The sequence below is a fragment of the Protomyctophum parallelum genome (assembly GCF_964188405.1).
Source record: "Protomyctophum parallelum genome assembly, chromosome: 11".
Lineage (NCBI taxonomy): Eukaryota > Metazoa > Chordata > Actinopteri > Myctophiformes > Myctophidae > Protomyctophum > Protomyctophum parallelum.
The window spans coordinates 47,225,665-47,248,908 of NC_139707.1; the positions used below are offsets into that span (position 1 = coordinate 47,225,665).

Below are 23,244 nucleotides of genomic sequence, written 5' to 3' on the forward strand. Positions count from 1 at the left end.
TAGGCCTCAAGATCAGGTAGATTATAGGTATAGTCACCAATGTACACAGTTTTTAAATGTACAAATAATTAAAAAAAAGTTACTAGTCGACTAGGCAACTAGTCAACTAATAAAAATGACTAGAAGTGAATGCCCCGGAGAAGTCCCGGAGTAATTGGCCCAGCCCAGTAGTCACTTTGAGTGGCAACTCTGCCATAATGGAAACCAAAATGTCAGCCGCCATGCGATACACACATCGCCCCAGAACCGGAGGAGGAGGAGGAGGGGTCTACCTTTTTATGTCTATGCCCCCATAGAGCGTCCCCACAGCCCCGCCCCCTTGAGAGAGACCCGGAAAATAATTCCCCGTTCATTTTCCTCATAGACTTTTCAGAAAGTATTTATTGAAAGACGTTTACGCCGTGGACAAAGACAACTCCAGTTGTGACGCAATGTTTTGGGCCAAACAAATAATTAGAAAGAAGAAGAAAACGGCAGGTTACACTTTTTTTGTTGTTTTTGTTTGGTTTGGTTTGTAATTTGTAATTATTTGTTTGGTCCAAGATATTGTGTTTGTTGTCACGATTTGTCACGACTCGAGTTGGCTTCGTACGACGCTTAAAAGGTCTTTAAATAAATGTTTTTAAATGTCTGAGGACAAATGCATTGTGGGAACTATTTCCTGGGCCTGGCGTGGTGTCGCCATGAAAGGGGGCGGGACTGCGACGGCTCTATCGCTATACCTGTGTTTCCACGCCGTGACCTCACGTCCTGTCTTGTCTCCTCCAATAGAAGAGAGCGGCGTCTCCCTGCTGCAGCTGATCGGAGACCCTCCCCCGCCTGAGATCACCACGGTCTACGACGGGCCCGACGGCCGGCCCAGCTACGTGTTCGGGCCCGAGGCCAACACGGGCCAGCTGGCGCGCGCCCACCTGCCCAACCCCTTCTACCGGGACTTCAGCGTGGTCTTCCACCTGATGCCCACGTCGGACCGCGGCGGCGTGGTCTTCTCCCTGACGGACGGCTCCCAGCGCATCATGTACGTGGCCGTCAAGCTGTCGGCCGTGCGCCCCGCCCCGGGCCCCGGGGGCGCCAAGCAGCAGGACGTGGTGCTGTACTACACGGAGCCCGACTCGCTGGAGTCCTACGAGGCGGCCCGCTTCGCCGTGCCCTCGCTGCGGGACAAGTGGACGCGCTTCGCCATCGCCGTGGAGGACGAGCGGGTGTTCTTCTACCTCAACTGCGACGCCGACGCCCAGGTGAAGCGCTTCGAGAGGTCGCCCGACGACATGGAGCTGGAGGCGGGCGCCGGCGTGTTCGTGGGGCAGGCGGGAGGCGCCGACCCGGACAAGTTCCTGGTATGTATACAGAACTAACCCGACCCGGACAAGTTCCTGGTATGTATACAGAGGGAGGGGCCGACCCCGGACAAGTTCCTGGTATGTATGTGTAACAGACGTGTTATATGAAGCACCATAGACCAGGATCTCAGCAGTGAGTAGATTTATTCTGCACAAAAGACAACGAGGCAATCACTGCTCTGCTCTGACTCGTATGTTTTCCACATTACATTTGCTGGAAATAAAGCAGATGCAGTACCATGAGAACACAGTATGTGTCTTAACAACCTTGGGTACATAGGTACATATGTAAACAATCTGCAGAGCAAAATAAACACAACCTACCGCTTTCAAAGCCAGTATGAAATAGGAAGTGCGGTAGGTTACGTCATTTCCTTAAAGGCAACCGCCTGGACTCTTAAAGTCACAGAACACTGGATCACAATACAATATAATGCCTGGGCAAGTGGAAGCACTATTAACCACGCTACATAATTATACAGAAGTCCGTTTCAACTGGTCCTCGTTGACGTAGACGTTAGAGGTCGATGCTTTGAACAACCAGGATGTGAGGTTATATTTATATCCTGAGGAAAGGAAAGGGTTAAAGAGAGGGTTCACCTTGAGATGTTTCTTTACTGGTGGCGTTTCCTGCCTCGCAGGCAAACAGAATTTAGGATGCTTAAAAACAAAACAAATTCTTTATCTCTGGAAGAAAATCACTCACGTAAACACTGGCTAAAATTTACTTATCCGCTTTCAACCTGGCGTCCCTATTTTGGTCATTATACACAGCTTCAAAAATATTGAATATGCTGTGAGCTTGTAGATCGGTTATTTTCACCATGTGAGACTATCATTGACATTAACATGTCACACTGACTTATAAAATATAATCGGGCTTAAAGTGGTTGACCCATTTTGGGTGGGAACCCCTTTTGGTGTTAGCATTATGTTATGCTTTAGCTATTGAAAAATAGCAGATCTACAAGCTGTAGGTCTGCTATTTTTGAAAAATCAAAGAACGACTGACATAGAAACATAGCTTCTTCAGAGAACTGTCAGGATGTAGAAGACATTCTTAGAATCTGATCTCAGGTCAAAATGGGTTAACTTATAAAAATATAACCGGGCTTAAAGTGGTTAAAACCGACAGTCAGCTGCAGACCGAGTGAATTTGGGTCAGAGTTCAGAATAGCTTTATACCTTTTTTACTGTTTCCCAGTCGGACCGACCCGGTGGACCGGGAGCTGTCGGGTCTGTGTTACTGGATTAAACTCCTGTGTGATTTGATTGCCCCAAATTGGCCCGCTCCGAATCCCAGCGCAAACATCTGGGCCTCTGGAGGGTTCATAGCAGACTAGAGATAATTGCTAGTGCCTCGCCGTCGGGGGTGCAATCAACTCCTGCTCGTTTGGAGACGCTTGTAAACCCCCGGCCGCTGACCCCCTGACCTCCAGCCACCTCTTGACCCCCAGAGCTATGGTCAGTAAACACAGGCAGACAGGTGCACGCTGACCCTCGGTGTGGCCTGGCCTTTTGGTTACACAACTCAGCAGTGTAAAGCAGAAATAGTCTAGGACCCCCCCACAGCCTGGGGGTCTGGGGGTCAACTCCACTCGCTCTCGGATGCATTCTCGTGTTTTGAGAAAAAGTACACCAGGGTGTTTAGTTTGGGTTAAAGAGAGAGACACACTATACTGCCTCCCCCTGGCCAGCCGGGGCGCCTGATGGAGGGGAAAGGAACTGGTCTCTATACTGCCTCCCCCTGGCCAGCCGGGGCGCCTGATGGAGGGGAAAGGAACTGGTCTCCATACTGCCTCCCCCTGGCCAGCCGGGGCGCCTGATGGAGGGGAAAGGAACTGGTTGGAATAACGTGTTCCTTCCACACGCTACGTCCAACCAGGGAAACTCCCCCCTGTCAGGTGTAAAGGAGCAACTTGGACACTCAGGCATTAAGGAAGCATGAGTTCAAGTCCGTTGCTCTCCCCTTGTCCCACATATATGGGGACTAGGTTGGTGGAGGGTGTGTGTAGAGCCCAGGATCACATTAGATGATTGACACAGTGGTGAAAAATGGGTTATCGTGGGATAAAAAATATATATATAAAAAAAAAAGAGAGAGAGAGACACACGCTAACCACTCATGGTGGAAAAAGGTACTCAATTGTTTTACTTAAGTAAAAGTACCAATACTGCAATTTAGAAGTACTTCGTTACAAGTAAAAGTACCGGAATTGAAAATGTAAAAAGTACAAAAGTACAAAAGTATCTGCATCAAAATGTACTTAAAGTACTAAAAGTAAAAAGTACTCATATTGCAGAATGTCACATCTCACAAATTCAAAATGTGTAGAAAATCTATTCTGGTCTACAAGCTCACAATGTGACGCATTGTGAGCTTGTAGATCGGCTATTTTCAAATGGCCGAAATGTATAGGGTTGAAATCTCCAAAGTAACTAGTAACTAAAGTTTTCAAATAACTGTACTGAAGTAAAAGTACAAATTTTGGCTCCGAGATGTAGTGGAGTAGTAGTAAAAGTACTGGAAATTGGAAATACTCAAGTAAAGTACAAATTCCTCAAAATTGTAATTAAGTACAGTACTTTCCACCACTGACACTAACCCTCATTAAAACCCCTTAGCATCAACGGGGACTATTCAATGGGTTTATGTGCAGAACCGTAATGTAATGCAATCTACTGTATGTACAGTATAACGAAAACCCCACAGCATTATGAGGAGAAACAACTTAAATATTAAATATCATTTGAAAAAAGAAAACAAGGCTATAGGAGTATACTAACAGACAGACTGCCTCGGGAAAATTTAACAAAAAAAAGAACAGGTTGTAGGTACGATTTGCTTTGTAACGAAAGCATTTTGATCACAGAAGATCGTGACAGAAACAATTACTGTAATCATTGGGATTACAAAATCGTTACAAAACCCCCCAAAAAAAAACAATTACTGTACATATACCGTTTATAACTTCACTATACCTTAAGAGTTGACTCACACACGTCACGTTCATTGCTGATTAAACTGTTTTGTTTAATTAGTGCTTTGGTAATTCATTTACGTCAGGAATAGCTTTATCGACTAGTTAAGGGGATAATTGGATGTACATAAAACTCCAGACTTTCATAATTATTTAGATAAATGCCTCATTCTTGGAGAGTTGTGGAAGCAACAATCCACTTCCCTCGGGGAGTGAATCATGAATGAAGCTTTGATGAGAGAGATATGGAACGGAGACATGAAAAGGAAACATACAGAGGGGTTTACTTCTTTGTCTGTGGCTGATAAGAGGAAAGCCCTTTCATCCTAAATGAAGAATTCTTTGGACAAAGTTCAACAGATAAATAATGGGCTGCTGACAAATATAGTTTATATAGTACCCTGTTTCACCAGGAAGCTGTATGACATGTTTTGGTGTTCTAAACATTATGTTACAATTTAGCTATTGAAAAATAGCAGATCTACAAGCTCATAGCGTGCCACCGAGTGGCACGCTACGAGCTTGTAGGTCTGCTATTTCTTTTTTTTCTTTTTCGTGAAAATGTGGCACAAATCGTTGCACAATCTTTGCTTCTGGGGGGGTCCCTGGAACAACATATTTTCAGATGGGGCTCGGCGGCCAATTACAGATATGTTTGGGGGTCCTTGACATGAAACTGTTTGAACACAACTGACACATACTGTAGACACAGAGGGTTTTTCAGAGAACTGTCAGGATTCGTCAGGAAGACATTTAGTAGAATCGTCCTCAGGTCAAAGTGGGTTAATTGGGGATGTGATGGTTTTTTTCACACTTCGTTTACTGTACACAAGGATCTGTATTGGTATAAATGTGACTGTTCTCGTACTGTTCTCATACTGTTCTCATACTGTTCTCATACTGTTCTCATACTGTTCTCATACTGTTCTCATACTGTTCTCATACTGTTCTCATACTGTTCTCATACTGCAACACAGTGGTGTTTTTCTATGTCAAAGGACCGCCCAAATGTAATAGGTTTTATGCCGCGGACCCCCCGTTTGAAAATCATCTATGTCAGGGAAGAGAAGACGTTCAAAATGATTCCAACACGTCTCACAATTGTTTTTTTCACATTTCCGAAGAATAAAATAAATAGGGTTAAAGTGTTAAAAATCTGTTTCTCATTTTGCTGGGGACCCCCTGGAACCCCCTCAAGGACCCCCAGACCCCCCCCCCTGGAACCCCCTCAAGGACCCCCAGATCCCCCTCTGAGAACCCCCTCAAGGACCCCCAGATCCCCCTCTGAGAACCCCCTCAAGGACCCCCAGACCCCCCCTCTGTTGTTATAACAAGGCCAAATTATGTTGAAGGGATTTTGTCCCAACAGACCTTTCACCCAGTCAGCTGTCAATTTGTCCTTCAAGACACACAGTTCTGTTTTGAGAAGTAATATACAAATAAAGTGACTGATTATGTAACGCACTCTCTTGTCGCTACTGTACCGTGAGAGACAGCATATATGAAGCAACAGGGAGCTTAGCCCCCTTTAGACGTTAGGACGATTCTACCAATGTCTTCTAAAATCCTGACAGTTTTCTGAAAAACCTCTGTTTCTATGTCAGTCGTTCTCAAACATTTTCATGTCGGAGACCCCCAAAAAGGTATGTAATTGGCCTCCGACCCCCATCTGAAAATATGTTGTTCCAGGGATACCCCCCAAGAAACAATGATTTGAGTTAAAAACCTTCGCTCTGAAAGAATATACATATTCAAAGATTTTCAACACATTTTCAAGACTTTTCAAAAAAATAGCAGACCTACAAGCTCGTAGCGCGGCACTCGGTGCCGCGCTATGAGCTTGTAGATCTGCTATTTTCCAATGGCTAAAGCATAACGTAATGCTTAAAACACCCAAAGGGGTTCCCGCCCAGAATGGGTTAACCTTGCCTCCGGGGTCAGAACTGGGTGTAATTAGGTGACCTCTCTGTCTGCTCCACGACTTATAGGAGGGTCTTGTGAGAATGTCATCCTCCTATAATCAAATAAAGCCCCAGAAAAGCTCTAAATATTTATCTCATGCATTTATAATACAAACTTGGGGATTTGGTTTGTTTGGAAGATATTTTTGTACAGAGGGTATACAGCCAATGTCGTACAAACTGAATAACCTCCTACTTTTAAGCAGGCCCTTTCTCTGAAGATTTTCGTTTTTTAAATAAAAAATATCACGAGAAAAAGTGGATTGTCCGAATCATTCCATTCAGAAACTGACCTTTTCATACAGCGCAAAATCACAAAAAGATATGGATCCAAAGATACGGATGCATTAGATACTGTACAAGCTTAACACATTAAACTTTAAGGGCTTGTCACAATTAGGTTTGGAACTCTTAAGTGACGGGTCACTCACATCTGCATCAAAGGTCTATTCGAAAAGCTATATTTCACGACAATAACTCGGCCTCATGGAGTCAACTTGAGACACTGGGATAATTCATCATGTTGAAAGCGGGAACAATCGCTCTTTTGGTGTCAAAGCTAATGGTCTGTTGATCGCTGTGGAGATACTGTAGCATTAATGGACGCCGCCGAACAAGTCCCTTCCTGCGTGAGAACGTCCGTTCAGCAGGAGGCTGTGAGAGAGAGAGCAGAGATAGGGATATAAAGATAGTGTCATTTCCGACGCAGCGGGCTCATTATTCAGTCTGCTGCATACGGTATCAATAGAACCTCTGATTTTCTGCAAAGGTGGGGATTCCCTAAAAAACGTGTTCCCACGTAGCAGGAAGCCGGCAGTTCACAGAGATCAGTCTGTGTTTATCTGCGCGTAGATGTTTAGACTAATGTAAGCAAGTACTGTGTGTATGAGTGCGTGCGTGTGTGCGTGTGTCTGTGTGAGAAGCAGGCAGTGCAGACACAATATGACACGTCCTCATTTGACAGTAGGTTTTGTTGCGTCGAGTCACCGTGTGCAGGGAGTGTGATCTTGTAGATCGGCTATTTTCAAATGGACAAAGTGTATATATATATGGCCAAAGTGGTCAATGTATGTTTTGTAGTGATAATCAAAATCTAAAAAAGTTACTAGTAACTAAAGTTTCCAAATAATTGTAGTGGGAGTGGAGTAAAAGTACAATATTTGCCTCTGAGATGTAGCAGAATAGAAGTAAATTGGAAATACTTACAGTAAGTAAAGCACAAATACCTCAATATTGTACTTTAGTACAGCACTTAACCAATTTTGGGCGGGGACCCCTTTTGGTGTTAGCATTATGTTATGCTTTAGCTATTGAAAAATAGCTTGTAGGTCTGCTATTTTTGAAAAATCGAAGAACCACTGACATAGAAACATAGCTTTTTCAGAAAACTGTCAGGATGTATAAAGACATTTTTAGAATCTGATCTCAGGTCAAAATGGGTTAAGTTAGATGTACATTACCGCTGCTCTCAAAGTGGAGATTCCTACAATACTGTAAGTTTTTATTTATTTCCGGGGTCCTCTCTCACTCACTGGTGTCTCATTTCTGTGTGTGTGTGTGTGTGTGTGTGTGTGTGTGTGTGTGTGTGTGTGTGTGTGTGTGTTTCCAGGGCCGGATCTCGGAGCTCAGAGTGGTAGGAAACGCTCGCGCAGCGCAGCGACACTGTGAAGACGATGAAGACGACTCTGACGTGGTGAGTGAGGGGGAAAAAACCCCAGAACTTTAATCTGTGAGACCCAGGTGACCTACTGTAACAGATCACACATACAGTACACACAAACACAGGTGTCCCATTGCAGCCGGTCAGTGGTTAACTGTTATTTTTTAGTGTACACATCCACATCAACAACACACTGGCCCCACATGGCAGATGCTCAGATAGCTTGTGAGCAAGAATAAAAAAATAAATCACACCCGTGTGAACTGAGTGGTGCATCTCCCACTCCCCCCCCCCCCAACCTCCTCTCTCTCTCTCGGTCAGCGATGGCCGAACGGCTTGCGGAGCGGTCTTGATATCGGAAGGTCGCTAGTTCGTATCCCCGGACCGGCACGTTAAAATTACCACCGCTGAAGTGCCCTTGAGCAAGGCATTGAACCCCTACCATGAAATGTTCTATGAGCAGGGCCTGGCTGTAAACAAGTTCTTGAGCTTAGTCCAGTTACCCTCAGGATAAACATAGTACCTTTCCTTTCCTCTCTCCTCCTCTCTCTCTCTCTCTCTCTCTCATTAGCTCTCAGAGCACTATCTCTCTCTGTTTCTGGCACAACAGCGCCCCTACTGGTACTAATAGTCATACTCGTGCTCATTAACACATACATAGGCGGTTCCTTGGAGTCGTTGCACCACTCAAAAAAACACACACACACAAAACAGATTTTCCTGTGTGTTTTATCACTCAGTCTTCAGATGTTGTTTGGATTAAATGGGGGGGAAAAACAAACTCCAGGTGCAAAATGACAGGCTCCCCCACCGCGGGATGTGTTTGTGTGGCCTCTCATCGCCCGTGATTTCCCCATTCACAGCTGTTTCAGCCTTTCTTTTAATTATGCTCTCAGTGGACAGTCTGCGTGTGTTCGCCCTGTGGATGCCGGGCGAACATGCGCTGTGGGGATTTTTTTATCCCCACATTTTCCAACGGATACATGGTTTTCTGCTCCGTTTGATGTGAGTGCTGGGTTTATACAGTATAAATGGTAAATGGTGCATTTATATAGCGCCTTTATCCAAGGCGCTTTACAGAGATTGTGCATTACATTCACCCATTCATACACCGATGGCAGCGGAAACCATGCAAGGCACCAACTAGCACATCGGGAGCAATTAGGGGTTCAGTGTCTTGCTCAAGGACACTTCGACAGTAACTCTGGGGGAGCCCGGGTTTGAACTGGCAACCTTACGGTTACCATCCAGGCACTCTACCCCTGAGCCACCGCGTATGCTTCTGAATCGCCTTAAACTGCACAACACGTGCAATAATTTGACTTTCATCTTCATCTTCATTAGTGCGGACTCAGACATTTCTACATGTTTTAACACTGTTGCATTGCATACAGTTACAGAGTGGTGCAGCCACTCCAAGGAACAGCAATGGGATGGGACTATGTTACTATGTTTAGAGTACCAGTAGGGGCAAAAGTGGCGCTGTTGTGCCAGAAACAGAGAGAGATAGTGCTGCACTGTTGCCTGCTAATTACAGAGAGAGGGAGAGGGGAGAGGGGAGTTGCACCACTCAGTTCATTTTTTATAATTTATTTCTCTCTCTCCTCCTTCTGTCCCTCCCAGGCCTCAGGGGAAGGAAGTGGCCGCGTCGAGGTGTCGATACGAGGAGATGGACCCCCGAAACCCGTCCCGGTATGAAACAGTACTACATTACTAATATGTTCCTTTTCATTTATATTTTTATTTTAATTTTTTTTACCTTCCTTTCGCCGGGATCTTTTCCTCTCCACCGAACATCATGTCTTCTTTAGAAATTAGATACTTAACCCATTGTTATACTTTAGCTATTGAAAAATAGCAGATCTACAAGCTCATAGCTATGAGCTCGTAGACCTGCTATTTTAGAAAAATCGTGAAAATGTGACGCAAACCTTTAAAAATATAATCTTTCAGAGGTTCTTTAAAAGAGGTTAATATTGTACTGTAGTTCTGTAGCTCTTATGTTTCCCATCAGATTGGCTTGAACAAAATCTTTCTGGCATTTAGGGGCAGATTCCTTCAAATGTAACATTATAAATCCAGACATCACAATGCAGGGGATAAAAAGCTTTCCTAGAGATCCAAACAGCTGACCGCCGACGATACCGCTGGGATTAGCATGCTCCAGATGATGATTATCGGGAGACCAGAGTCGTCTGTGAAACAGATCTCCTTACTACAGTATACTTCTACTACTGTAACGGCAGCCATCGCTGATTCCTCATGCAACGCTGCGTGCGTCCGAGCCCTCTCCGTCCCCTGAGTGGCATAAGAAAGTGCTGAGTCGATGTCTGGAACGGCCCGGGCTGCTGCGTCTGGTTTATACGATAAGGGACAGATTTGTTTTACATCAAGAGGTCGATAGTTGCCAAGAGTTTAGCCTCGGGTCAGGCAGGGGAGGAATTTATGTTTGGCGACGGCACAGTCAGAAAGGACTGGAGACTGAAGTGCCCGTAGTTATAAATAATCATGCTCAGTGTCCCTCCGTGCCCTGTGGTGTCAGAGAGACAGCACCAGTTCCTTATTGCTGCAAAGTACAGGACAAGTGCACACTATGCACACACATACAGTAACGTACAGGCCAAGTGCACGCTATGCACACGCATACAGTAACGTACAGGACAAGTGCACACTATGCACACACATACAGTATCTCTGAGTGCTGGAACCTCACATCTCAGCTCCAGAATTTTAACTGTATTTCCTTCTTTTCCTGAGGGTGAACGGTAGAGTGAAATGAAATCGCATTCAGATTCCGAGAAGTTTTCGTTTAAATGGACAGGTATCAGTCAACAGGCCCGTCTAGAGTTTAAATGGACAGGTGTCAGTCAACAGGCCCGTCTAGAGTTTAAATGGACAGGTATCAGTCAACAGGCCCGTCTAGAATTTAAATGGACAGGTATCAGCCAACAGGCCCGTCTAGAGTTTAAATGGACAGGTGTCAGTCAACAGGCCCGTCTAGAGTTTAAATGGACAGGTATCAGTCAACAGGCCCGTCTAGAGTTTAAATGGACAGGTATCAGTCAACAGGCCCGTCTAGAGTTTAAATGGACAGGTATCAGTCAACAGGCCCGTCTAGAGTTTAAATGGACAGGTATCAGTCAACAGGCCCGTCTAGAGTTTAAATGGACAGGTATCAGTCAACAGGCCCGTCTAGAGTTTAAATGGGCAGGTGTCAGTCAACAGGCCCGTCTAGAGTTTAAATGGACAGGTGTCAGTCAACAGGCCCGTCTAGAGTTTAAATGGACAGGTATCAGTCAACAGGCCCGTCTAGAGTTTAAATGGACAGGTATCAGTCAACAGGCCCGTCTAGAGTTTAAATGGACAGGTGTCAGTCAACAGGCCTGTCTAGAGTTTAAATGGACAGGTATCAGTCAACAGGCCCGTCTATAGTTTAAATGGACAGGTATCAGTCAACAGGCCTGTCTAGAGTTTAAATGGACAGGTATCAGTCAACAGGCCCGTCTAGTGTTTAAATGGACAGGTATCAGTCAACAGGCCTGTCTAGAGTTTAAATGGACAGGTATCAGTCAACAGGCCTGTCTAGAGTTTAAATGGACAGGTATCAGTCAACAGGCCCGTCTAGTGTTTAAATGGACAGGTATCAGTCAACAGGCCTGTCTAGAGTTTAAATGGACAGGTATCAGTCAACAGGCCCGTCTAGAGTTTAAATGGACAGGTATCAGTCAACAGGCCTGTCTAGAGTTTAAATGGACAGGTATCAGTCAACAGGCCTGTCTAGAGTTTAAATGGACAGGTATCAGTCAACAGGCCCGTCTAGAGTTTGAATGGACAGGTATCAGTCAACAGGTCCGTCTAGAGTTTAAATGGACAGGTATCAGTCAACAGGCCTGTCTAGAGTTTAAATGGACAGGTATCAGTCAACAGGCCCGTCTAGAGTTTAAATGGACAGGTATCAGTCAACAGGCCCGTCTAGAGTTTAAATGGACAGGTATCAGCCAACAGGCCCGTCTAGAGTTTAAATGGACAGGTATCAGCCAACAGGCCCGTCTAGAGTTTAAATGGACAGGTGTCAGTCAACAGGCCCGTCTAGAGTTTAAATGGACAGGGGTCAGTCAACAGGCCCGTCTAGAGTTTAAATGGGCAGGTGTCAGTCAACAGGCCCGTCTAGAGTTTAAATGGACAGGGGTCAGTCAACAGGCCCGTCTAGAGTTTAAATGGACAGGTGTCAGTCAACAGGCCCGTCTAGAGTTTAAATGGACAGGTATCAGTCAAAAGGCCCGTCTAGAGTTTAAATGGACAGGTATCAGTCAGCAGGCCCGTCTAGAGTTTAAATGGACAGGTATCAGTCAACAGGCCCGTCTATAGTTTAAATGGACAGGTATCAGTCAACAGGCCCGTCTAGAGTTTAAATGGACAGGTATCAGCCAACAGGCCCGTCTAGAGTTTAAATGGACAGGTATCAGTCAACAGGCCCGTCTATAGTTTAAATGGACAGGTATCAGCCAACAGGCCCGTCTAGAGTTTAAATGGACAGGTATCAGCCAACAGGCCCGTCTAGAGTTTAAATGGACAGGTCATCAGTCAAAAAGGGAGACATCGAAGAGGAAGGACGGATGGGGAAGGATCAACATGTGGAATGTCAGAACAGGTCAGCTCCATATATGGCGTGATGTCACAAGGCGTGACCATATATGGAGGCGCGATGTCACGAGGGGTGACCATACGTATATGGAGGTGTGACGTGACACGCGGAAATTCAGGTTTTCATAGTAAATGTGACCTACCGTCGCAATAAACATCAGTCAACAAAGTGCATATTGCAGAGCACAGAGAGTTATTGCACATTTACTTCTTGCTTGTCATAGTACAGCCTGAGAGCCTGCATGTACAGTAGCTCAACTGTAAGTTCAAGATAGTGTTGGTTGTTCCTTCCACTGTCTAGGACTGACGACTGTGACAGTATGGGTGGTTTACGACATTACGACCTATACGTTTTGTCTCGTATATATTCCCTGTACGTCCCTGCTGAGAATATTCAGTCAGAAGGTGGCAGAGAGAGAGAGAGAGAGACATTTATAACCTTGTCTATCTAGAATCAGTTGAACTGAAGCCTTTAACCCATTCTGAACGGGGACCCATTTTGGTGTCGGCATCATGTTATGCTTTAGCTATTGAAAAAATAGCAGATCTACAAGCTCATAGCGTGCCACCGAGTGGCGCGCTACGAGCTTGTAGGTCTGCTATTTTAGAAAAATCGAAGAACGACTGACATTTTTTAGAATCTGATCTCAGGTCAGAATGCGTTAAATCAGACCAGTGTGTGTCCGGTGGAAACCTCGTATGAATCTGATCTCAGGTCAGAATGCGTTAAATCAGACCAGTGTGTGTCCAGTGTCAGAGTCAGAGCAAAGGGAACCAAAGGGTTATACTTTCAGATGTGCGTTGATTAATAACGCAGATAATATGAGAGAGATGTGATGAATCAATCTGTCCACCTGTAATGACCCCGGTCTGCACTAAAGTACGGAACCGCACTGTCTGTCATGAGGATGTGGATTCTGGATCCACTGCAGCCTTATCACCTCCTGGACGCGCGCCTAAACACACAGACGCACGCACGCACACACGCACGCACGCACGCACACTGTTTGGTCAGAGGCACTTTTGCATTCTTAGGCTATCTTTCTGGAGAGACAAAACACACACACACACACACAGTCACACACACACACACACACACACACACACACACACACTCACACACACATTCTCTCCATCACTCGTCTCATACTTGCTCTTTGTCTATCTATCTTTCTCTCCATTTGTCTTTTTCAACTCCTGTCTGTCGCCTACGTCTCTCGCTCTTTCTTGTGCACATAGCACCCCCACACACACACACACACACACACACACACACATGAACACCCTGACCCCCACCACAACACGTCCTCCCCCGTCGTTCAGAGAAAGGCGAGCCAGGTGAAACGTGATCGTCTGTAACGCCCCATCCCGTCCACATGCGCGCAGTGCACGCCCCATCGCAATTACAGTATATACATAGAGGCAGTAAAAGGGGAAAAAAACCAGATGTCAGTCTTGAATCTAGACTCTGTGAATCAAACGCACTTCTGGTTGTGTTGTTTTAACTGGAGCTTCAATCATAGTTTAATACGGGAGTACAGGGACTGGGGGGGAGGAGGGGGGAATGAGAGAGAGACAGAGAGAGAGAGAGACAGAGACAGAGAGAGAGAGAGACGGGTCAGCTTCACTGTACCATATGGCTAATGTATACATTCAATCAGCAACGATGCAATCAAACTGCCAATGTACTATAAATTAGGCATTAATCAAAGTGTTGTCATTATTAATTGCATGGTCCTCTTTGAAGCCCGACTACGAGGGGAGGTTTTCCATGCGTCCCGGCCGGGGGACAGGAGGGAGGGGCCCGTTTCTTTACCCTCAAATCATAACGTACTGTAACATTCTGTAAAAAACAAGCAGGTATCAACTATCAAACACCTGAGGTGTTTCCACCCAGCGTCTGTCTGTACACAGAGGTAGGAGCCGGGGGGGCTTAAATCCCGTAAGAGGGCCCTTTTGGACTAATACATTGCGAAAATAGCTGATCTACAAGCTCTCAACGCATCGCGCTGCGACGCGTTGAGAGCTTGTAGATCAGCTATTTTCGGGGGGGGGGGGGGGGGGAGAAACACAGCACTCTTTAGCTAGTGGAGATGCAGGTGTGCAAAAATACTGTGTTCAAGTTCAAGAGCAAAAAAAGTAATTCTCCTGAATGGTATGGAAAGGAGAGGAGGGCATTTAGCATTTCTTTCACCATGTAGTAAACGCTGCATTCGTGGTCTGGAGAGGGCTGTTGTTTTACAGACGGGTAATTGGGCAGGGGCTGAAGCCCCCTTTGATGTCTATGTGTACACGTCCCTGTGTAGGAGAACCTCGATCGGCCCTCCGCAAGACGAGACACGCCTTAGAGAGAGAGAGAGAGAGAGAGAGAGAGGGGGAGGGAGAGGGAGAGGGAGAGGGAGAGAGAGTTTCCATTGTGTCATTATGGTATTATAATGGTGATGTATGGGAGAGATAAGCAATCTTCCCTTAAGCCTGGGTTATACTTAGTTGTTGTGTGGGTGTCGCGGTAACCAAAAATAGCAGATTTATATCTCACTCAATTTGTGTTCTTTTTTTTTCTAAAATATATTTTTTTATCCCACGATTTTGTAACCCATTTTTCACCCCTGTGTCAATCATCTAATGTGATCCTGGGCTCTACACACCCTCCGCCAACCTAGTCCCCATATATGGGGGACAAGGGGAGACCAACCTAGTCCCCATATATGGGGGACAAGGGGAGACCAACCTAGTCCCCATATATGGGGGACAAGGGGAGACCAACCTAGTCCCCATATATGGGGGACAAGGGGAGAGCAACGGACTTGAACTCATGCTTCCTTCATGCCCGAGTGTCCAAGTTGCTCCTTTACACCTGACAGGGGGGAGTATAGAACACAATTTGTGTTCTATATCAATGCATGGGAATAGGGGGGGGTGGGTGTTTAATTTGGACTGAGTGGGTACGTAAAAAAAAAAAAGAATAATACACATGAGTTGAGTTCTGAAAGATTTGTTCTGTCACTAGACAGAACTGGATTAAACTGTCAAGAATAATTGCGATTATCTCACATAATTGTGATTCGACGATCATGTAATAATAGTGACAGGCCGGTCCGTCACTCACCCTCGACCCTTCAACCCTCTTCCTGATTTGGACCCAGAGGTCAAAGGTCATAGTGAACAAGCCAGTTCCATCCAACTGCCTTGTAGGGCTGCAGCGCCATTATGACTCACTCGGGTTTTTCCAATTACGATTTATTATCCCTGATTATCGTTAATGATGATTATTTGTTCTTGTGCAAAAAACGAAAAGCCGTTCAAAATGTTCTGTGATGTTCTGATGGAGGGAAACACTGGAACCACGGCTCACAGGACTTGGACAGTACAGTAACATCCTCACTGTTATTGTATCCATTTGTAATTCATGTACAAGCTTGTATACTGTACGTATTTGTAGCGGGATTCTAGTTAACCCATTCTGGGCTGGGCGGGAACCCCTTTTGGTGTTTTATTGCATTATGTTATACTTTAGCTATTGAAAAATAGCAGATCTACAAGCTCATAGCGCGGCACCGAGTGCCGCGCTACGAGCTTGTAGGTCTGCTATTTTTGGGGAAAAAAAACGTGAAAATGCGGCACCAATATTTGAATTCATATTCTTTCAGAGTTTCACGTTTTTAACTCAAATCTTTGCTTCTGAGGGGGTTCCTGGAATAACATACAGTCGGGAACCCCTTTTGGTGTTCTAAGCATTATGTTATACTTTAGCTATTGAAAAAATAGCAGACCTACAAGATCGTAGCGCGTCACTCGGTGGCGCGCCACGAGCTTGTAGGTCTTGCAGGTCTGCTGTTTTTGAAAAATCGTGAAAATGCGGCATAAAAATCTTTGAATATATATTCTTTCAAAAGCCTTTTTTATTTCTACGTCAGGCCTTAAGTTAAATTCTGACCGAGTGTTTTACTGCGTCTGGACTGTGAGCAGGGACAATGTGCTGCTTCAGTGTAGATTCAGAGCACCTGGTTTCTCAACCCAGAGACATCTCTTCCACAGTCTGGTGTTTTAAATCCATCAGCAGTGTGTCCTGAAGAACCCCCCCTCCCCCCCCCCCCCCCCCCCCGCCTGTCATTGGCACATATGATGGATGGACATGATTGGGGGAGTGAATCCACCAGGCGTTCCTTCATTACTTTATAACACACACATCACCACGGAGACGTCTGCCAATATAACCCACGGCCCAGAATTCTACACACACACACACACACACACACACACACACACATCACCACGGAGACGTCTGCCAATATAACCCACGGGCCAGAATTCTTATCACAGCCAGTGGTGCCATGTTGTTGACACAACCGACGGGCACATTCTTTCCCACATATAGGAGATTGGTTAACCCATTTTGGCCTGACATGACAAAATGTAAATTTAAAATGTTTTTTTTTCTGAAAAACCTCATGTTTCTGTATCAGTGGTTCTCAATATTTCATGTCAAGAACCCCAAAAAATATATGTAAATGGCCACCGACCCCCATCTGAAAATATGTTGTTCCAGTGACCCTCCCAGAAGCAAAGATTTGAGTTTAAAACTGAAACTCTGAAAGAATATATATTCAAAGATTTGAGGCAGATCTACAAGCACGTAGCATGGCACAGAGTGCCGCGCTACGAGCTTGTAGATCTGCTATTTTTCAATAGCTAAAGTATAACACAATGCTTGAAACACTAAAAAGGGATTTCCGCCCAAAATGGGTTAATGTTCAATTAAAGGGGCTTTAGGTATGTCACAGTACTGCATGGTACCGGTAGTTCTATATTCCGATGGTAATCGTGTGTTTGTTCAGAGACGGGTCGCGGGTCAACAGTTCCCTCCAGCTCTTTAGTAGACAGAAAATAATTAAATAAAACCAAATGGACCGGTACGGGTCCATTTGGTTTCATTTTTTACGCTCTCAAGAGTTAAAGATCTAATAAGGGTCCATTTTGATTACCAACACTCCATCAATTTCTTGATGTATATAATACAAATCCTCCAATCCATCTTTAAACCTAACTAAAGTGCTGACAGAGACTGCGTGCGTGCGTGTGTGTGCGCCACACACACACACACACACACACACACACACACACACACACACACACACACACACACACACACACACACACACACACACACACACACACACACACTGCCATCCCCATTCAATGTTCGGATTCCACAGGTATAACAATGAGAGGTGTGTCACCTGTGAAGAATAGCTTAGATTAGAAGGTGGGAGGTGGTATTGTGATCTGTGGTGTCCCAGCCTCCTACACGCCCCCCCCGGCCCCTAGGGGGGAGAGGTGGTATTGTGATCTGTGGTGTCCCAGCCTCCTACACGCCCTCCCCTAGGGGGAGAGAAGTGGAAAAGTGAATTGTGTAGTGCGAGCAAATAGTTTCAACACAAAGGAATTATGGTATGAACGACAGCCTCTAAATGTCCACACACACGTCCACACACACACACACGCACACGCACACGCGCGCACACGTCCACACACCCCTAGCCCACAGCCTTGAGCTCTGAAACCTGATATCTTGATCACTGGTGTTTGCTAGTTCAACAGTGCATGTCCAGCGTTGGAGACGTCATAATCCTAATCATATACACGGCAGAAGTGAATAAAAATGGAAAATGTAGTTACGGAAGTCAAATAAAGCCTTCCGTGTTGATCTGGCTGTATCAATGTAGGAGTTCACTTATACACTATAGATTTATGGCTCTGTTTCAACTTTTTACAACTAATAGTGCAGATGAGAGGGAGAGAGAGGGAGAAAGGGAGAGAGGGGTGAATGTGGGTTTGGTCAAGAATACTTGCATTTGTTTACTTCAAGGGTAAGACCACTTTTTTTGAGGTTTGGGTTGTGTAGTTACTTTGCCATGATGAAACTCCAAATGTGGACAAGAAATACAAAAATAATGCTCCAGTGATTAGAAATTGATAATTCAAAATATGCTCCTCATTGACTTACATTGTAGCTAAAACAGCTCTCAAAGTCACTCTTTTAGTACGTAAACAAACACAAACAAAGTTGATTCAGACAATATAGAGCATCACCAAAACTCATGTGGTTTTATTTTTTCATAAAATGTTTAGATTCCTGTTGATTTTACTATTTGAAGATCTGGATCCGGGTCCACGGATCCAGTCCGGGTTTTCTTCCCAATAAAATGGACAAATCAACAGGAAGATAACATTTTTATGAAAAAATAAAACCACATGAGTTTTGGTGATGCTCTATATTGTCTGAATCAACATTGTTTGTGTTTGTTTACTTACTAAAAGAGTGACTTTGAGAGCTGTTTTAGCTACAATGTAAGTCAATGAGGAGCATATTTTGAATTATCAATTTCTAATCACTGGAGCAGTTAATTTTTATTTCTTGTCCACATTTGGAGTTGCATCATGGCAAAGTAACTACACAACCCAAACCTCAAAAAAAGTGGTCTTACCCTTTAAGGGCCTTAATAACTTATGGCAAGCATAGAAAGAGGTTGCATAATAGGAGCCAGACATGCAATGTCTGCCAGCGATTAGCACGTGTGATTACCAGAAAAATAACAATAAAACAGAAAAATAAATAAAAAGAGAACCCCCCCGTCTCCCAAAAACCGACGTTGCGTTCAATGTTTTCTTTGTTGGCATTGATTGCACATGTAGAATTAGCGTTGTTTAATCAAAGAACACAGTGAGCCAAACCCTAAAGTGGTTTCCAGAGCTTGCCAGGCAGACTTTGTTTAGTGATGAGAGAGCTCTGCCGTAAACATTCACACAGTTGAATGGCAGTGCAATGCTAACAGAGCTGGGATCAATGCTAACAGAGCTGGGATCAATGCTAACAGAGCTGGGATCAGTTGAATGGCGGCGCGGTGCTAACATAGCTGGGATCAGGGCAGTTTGTAGGGGAGGTTGGTTTGGGAATGGAATTGATTTGATTGAAAATAACTAATGCTTAAGCCATTCGGGGTCGGAAACCCCTTTTGGTGTTTTGAGCATTACGTTACACTTTAGCTATTGAAACGTAGCAGATCTACAAGCTCAGAAAACTGTCAGGATTGAGAAGACATTTGTAGAATCGTTCTCAGGTCTAAATGGGTTAATTTTATATTATGTTGCACGCCGTTTCGCACGCCCGAAGATAGCAGCTCTACAAGTTCACTACATGATGCAGCGCAACACATTCTGATCGTGGAGATCTTGCCATGGAACTAAAGAAAGAAAGTTACTATGTTTACCCAGGGTAACTGGACTAAGGAAAGGAAAGGTACTATGTTTACCCAGGGTAACTGGACTAAGGAAAGGAAAGGTACTATGTTTACCCAGGGTAACTGGACTAAGGAAAGGAAAGGTACCATGTTTACCCAGGGTAACTGGACTAAGGAAAGGAAAGGTACTATGTTTACCCAGGGTAACTGGACTAAGGAAAGGAAAGGTACTATGTTTACCCAGGGTAACTGGACTAAGGAAAGGAAAGGTACTATGTTTACCCAGGGTAACTGGACTAAGGAAAGGAAAGGTACTATGTTTACCCAGGGTAACTGGACTAAGCTCAAGAACTTGTTTACAGCCAGGCCCTGCCCATAGAACATTTCATGGTAGGGGTTCAATGCCTTGCTCAAGGGCACTTCAGCGGTGGTAATTTTAACGTGCCGGTCCGGGGATACGAACTAGCGACCTTTCCGATATCAAGACCGCTCCGCAAACCGTTCGGCCACCGCTGCCCTCACTACAGTTTGTTTTGTCTACATTTTAGTTAAATATTAGACATCAGTAGAAGCATGTAACTGCCGAAGGAATGCGAGCACTCACACAGTGCTTTACTATACTGGGTGCACGGTTCAAAAAATAATTGGACTAAAACAAAGAGATCTCCAGAACTCACTTCAAGTCCTTTTAGGATATTTAGTTGTCACGGGCAGCACAACAAACGGACACGTTTTATTGGCGCGAGCCGAATAAGCGCGTTAATTTGTACAATGTGAGAGTTACAGGTGGATAAATGAACACTAATGATTTTACAGATTAATACACTTTGGATAAAAGCTACTGTTAGTTTTTCTTGTTTACACTCTCTGTAATCTCTCTCCCTTTGCTCTTATTATATCATCTCTCTCCTCATGGAATACCACACAACGCTGGAGTGCTCACCAGAAAACTAATTTCACCTGCTTTCACACCTGTTAAAGGGTGTTTCTATCAGTGGTCCTCAAACTATTTCATGTCAAGGACCCCCAAAACTATATGCATTTGGCTGCCGACCCCCATCTGAAAATATGTTGTTCCAGGAACCCCCCAGAAGCAAAGATTTGAGTTAAAAATGTTCGCTCTGAAAGAAAATATATTCAAAGATTTGCGCCACATTTTCACGATTTTTCAAAAATACGCGCTATGAGCTTGTAGATCTGCTATTTTTCAATAGCTAAAGTATAACATAATGCTTTGTTAAAACACCAAAAGGCGTTCCTGCCCAAAATGGGTTAAAGGGACACTTTAATGATGTTTAGGACACAAGAAACATGTGTGTAATATGTGTTTTTAGATATTTTAGTCATGACGCCGCCATGTTCATGACCAATATTTATCATGGCAATCATTTTTGGGGTCCTTGACATGAAATATTGAGCACCACTGATACAGAAACATGAGGTTTTTCAGAAAACTGTCAGGATTTAGAAGATTTTTTTTTACATTTCGACCTCAGGCCGTGACACATGAAAGTGATTGTTATGTTTGTTGTTCTGCAGACACCATCGTCCTCCCGGCCCATCCAGCAGCCTCCAGTGACCAGCAGACAGGACGTATCCGTAGCCAGAGAGACAGGTGAGATGTTGCACAGTTGTTTGGCAGCGGTGGCCGAACGGTTTGCGGAGCGGTCTTGATATCGGAAGGACGCTAGTTCGTATCCCCGGACCGGCACGTTAAAATTACCACCGCTGAAGTGCCCTTGGACAAGGCATTGAACCCCTACCATGAAATGTTCTATGAGCAGGGCCTGGCTGTAAACAAGTTCTTGAGCTTAGTCCATTTACCCTGGGTAAACATAGTACCTTTCCTTTCCTTAGTCCAGTTACCCTGGGTAAACATAGTACCTTTCCTTTCCTTTACATCCTGCTTGATGTGCAAAGGTTAATGACAGCACATGTACAGTAGTTACATGCTTATAATAGACCAATGTCGCCATCTAGTGCACATATTGTAAACTGCATCCTCTGAGCTTGGATTCCATCAGCAGTGATAGAAGCATTATTGAATCATCATCACTGGTGTTTGGTGTTAGCATTATTTTACGCTTTAGCTATTGAAAAATAGCAGATCTACAAGCTCATAGCATGGCACCGAGTGCCGCGCACTGTTGTTGCACCGCTTTAACTAACCTGCTCAAGGGTAATGCAAAATACATTTGGTCTCCTGTTCGTCAGACGGCATTTGAAAATGCAAAACAAATCCTGTATGATGCTCCTGTCCTCGCTGCTCCACACATGGCAAGGCCTTTTAAACTGCAGGTTGATGCCAGCCATGTGGGGGCAGGTGGAGTTTTGCTGCAGGAGGATGAATTGGGCATTGACAAACCTGTATGTTTTGGATAAACAAGATTAATTGGAAGTGATTTACACAAAGAAGTGAGCAGACAAGATTAGAACTGGAACACTATAAAACTGAAGCTGATCATTTATTAAAGAGAGCAGAGGGGAGACCACTTTACCATGAAGGATTATCTACAAGGAAGTAATTCAGAAAAAAGGCTGTCAAGATAAACTACCTCCTCTCATCCACTCTGCAGGTAGTTTAAACTACTTGCCTCTGGTAGACGATACAAGTTAAACAAAGTACCTAAAGCTATAACCGTATTTGTATTTGTGTTGTCCTGCTTTTTGCCATGAACATAATTGTGTGTAAGTGTTGTTGCTGTTTTGTTGTTACTGTTGTGGGCTATAAATGAAACTAACTAACTACAATCAGAATATAGCCTAGTGTTTGCTTTTCGACAACAACAATACTTTTAGTTTCAACCACATCATGAACCGCTTAATCCCATTATACTTTCTCCTATGATTATGGCCTCACTCACACTGTTGCAACATGCATACAACATTTGTCTTGTGCATGTCTTGTCCGTGTTTAATGGCCAAACCCCCCTCCCCCGCATCAAACAAAAATGTTTTGTCAAACCATGTGACTTCCATTGGAAATGCATTGGGGCGGCCATTAATAAACACGGACAAGACAAATGTTGTACGCATGTTACAACAGTGTGAGTGAGGCCTTTAATAGCGAAAACAGCCAATGCACAGGCAAGCTCACGGCGCATCGCACAGCGACCCGACGTCTTGTGAGCTTGTAGATCAGACCAATTACAGCCATAATGACGGCCCCTAAAACAGGGACACCAGGTGGTTAAATGAATGGAGGCTCATTTAAAACGGGTAGAGTTTGAGGTCACAGTGGTGGGACTTGTGGGACATTCTTTCTGGGTGCATGTTTCGCTGTTTCAGGTGTTAACTGCTTGACCTCCGACGCATCCTCCTCAAGGCCCATAAATTACAACCGGCGTTGGAATTCTAGCTCCGACAAACAAATAAAATAAAATAATAGATTAATTTCCTCCACCTTTGGGGACCGTA

At 44.5% G+C, this 23,244-nt stretch overlaps 1 protein-coding gene across 1 annotated transcript in view; it reads left to right on the plus strand.

The window, feature by feature from the left end:
- Positions 1–683: 683 nt before the first annotated feature.
- Positions 684–23,244, plus strand: part of col18a1a (collagen type XVIII alpha 1 chain a) — a gene marked incomplete at its 5' end in the record, with an annotated part of 56,541 nt that continues 33,980 nt past the window's right edge. The window contains 4 exons of the mRNA XM_083776842.1: positions 684–1,337; positions 7,892–7,975; positions 9,566–9,634; positions 21,367–21,442. Coding sequence (XP_083632968.1) covers positions 684–1,337; positions 7,892–7,975; positions 9,566–9,634; positions 21,367–21,442 — 883 coding nt within the window. The remainder of the gene's footprint in view (positions 1,338–7,891; positions 7,976–9,565; positions 9,635–21,366; positions 21,443–23,244) is intronic.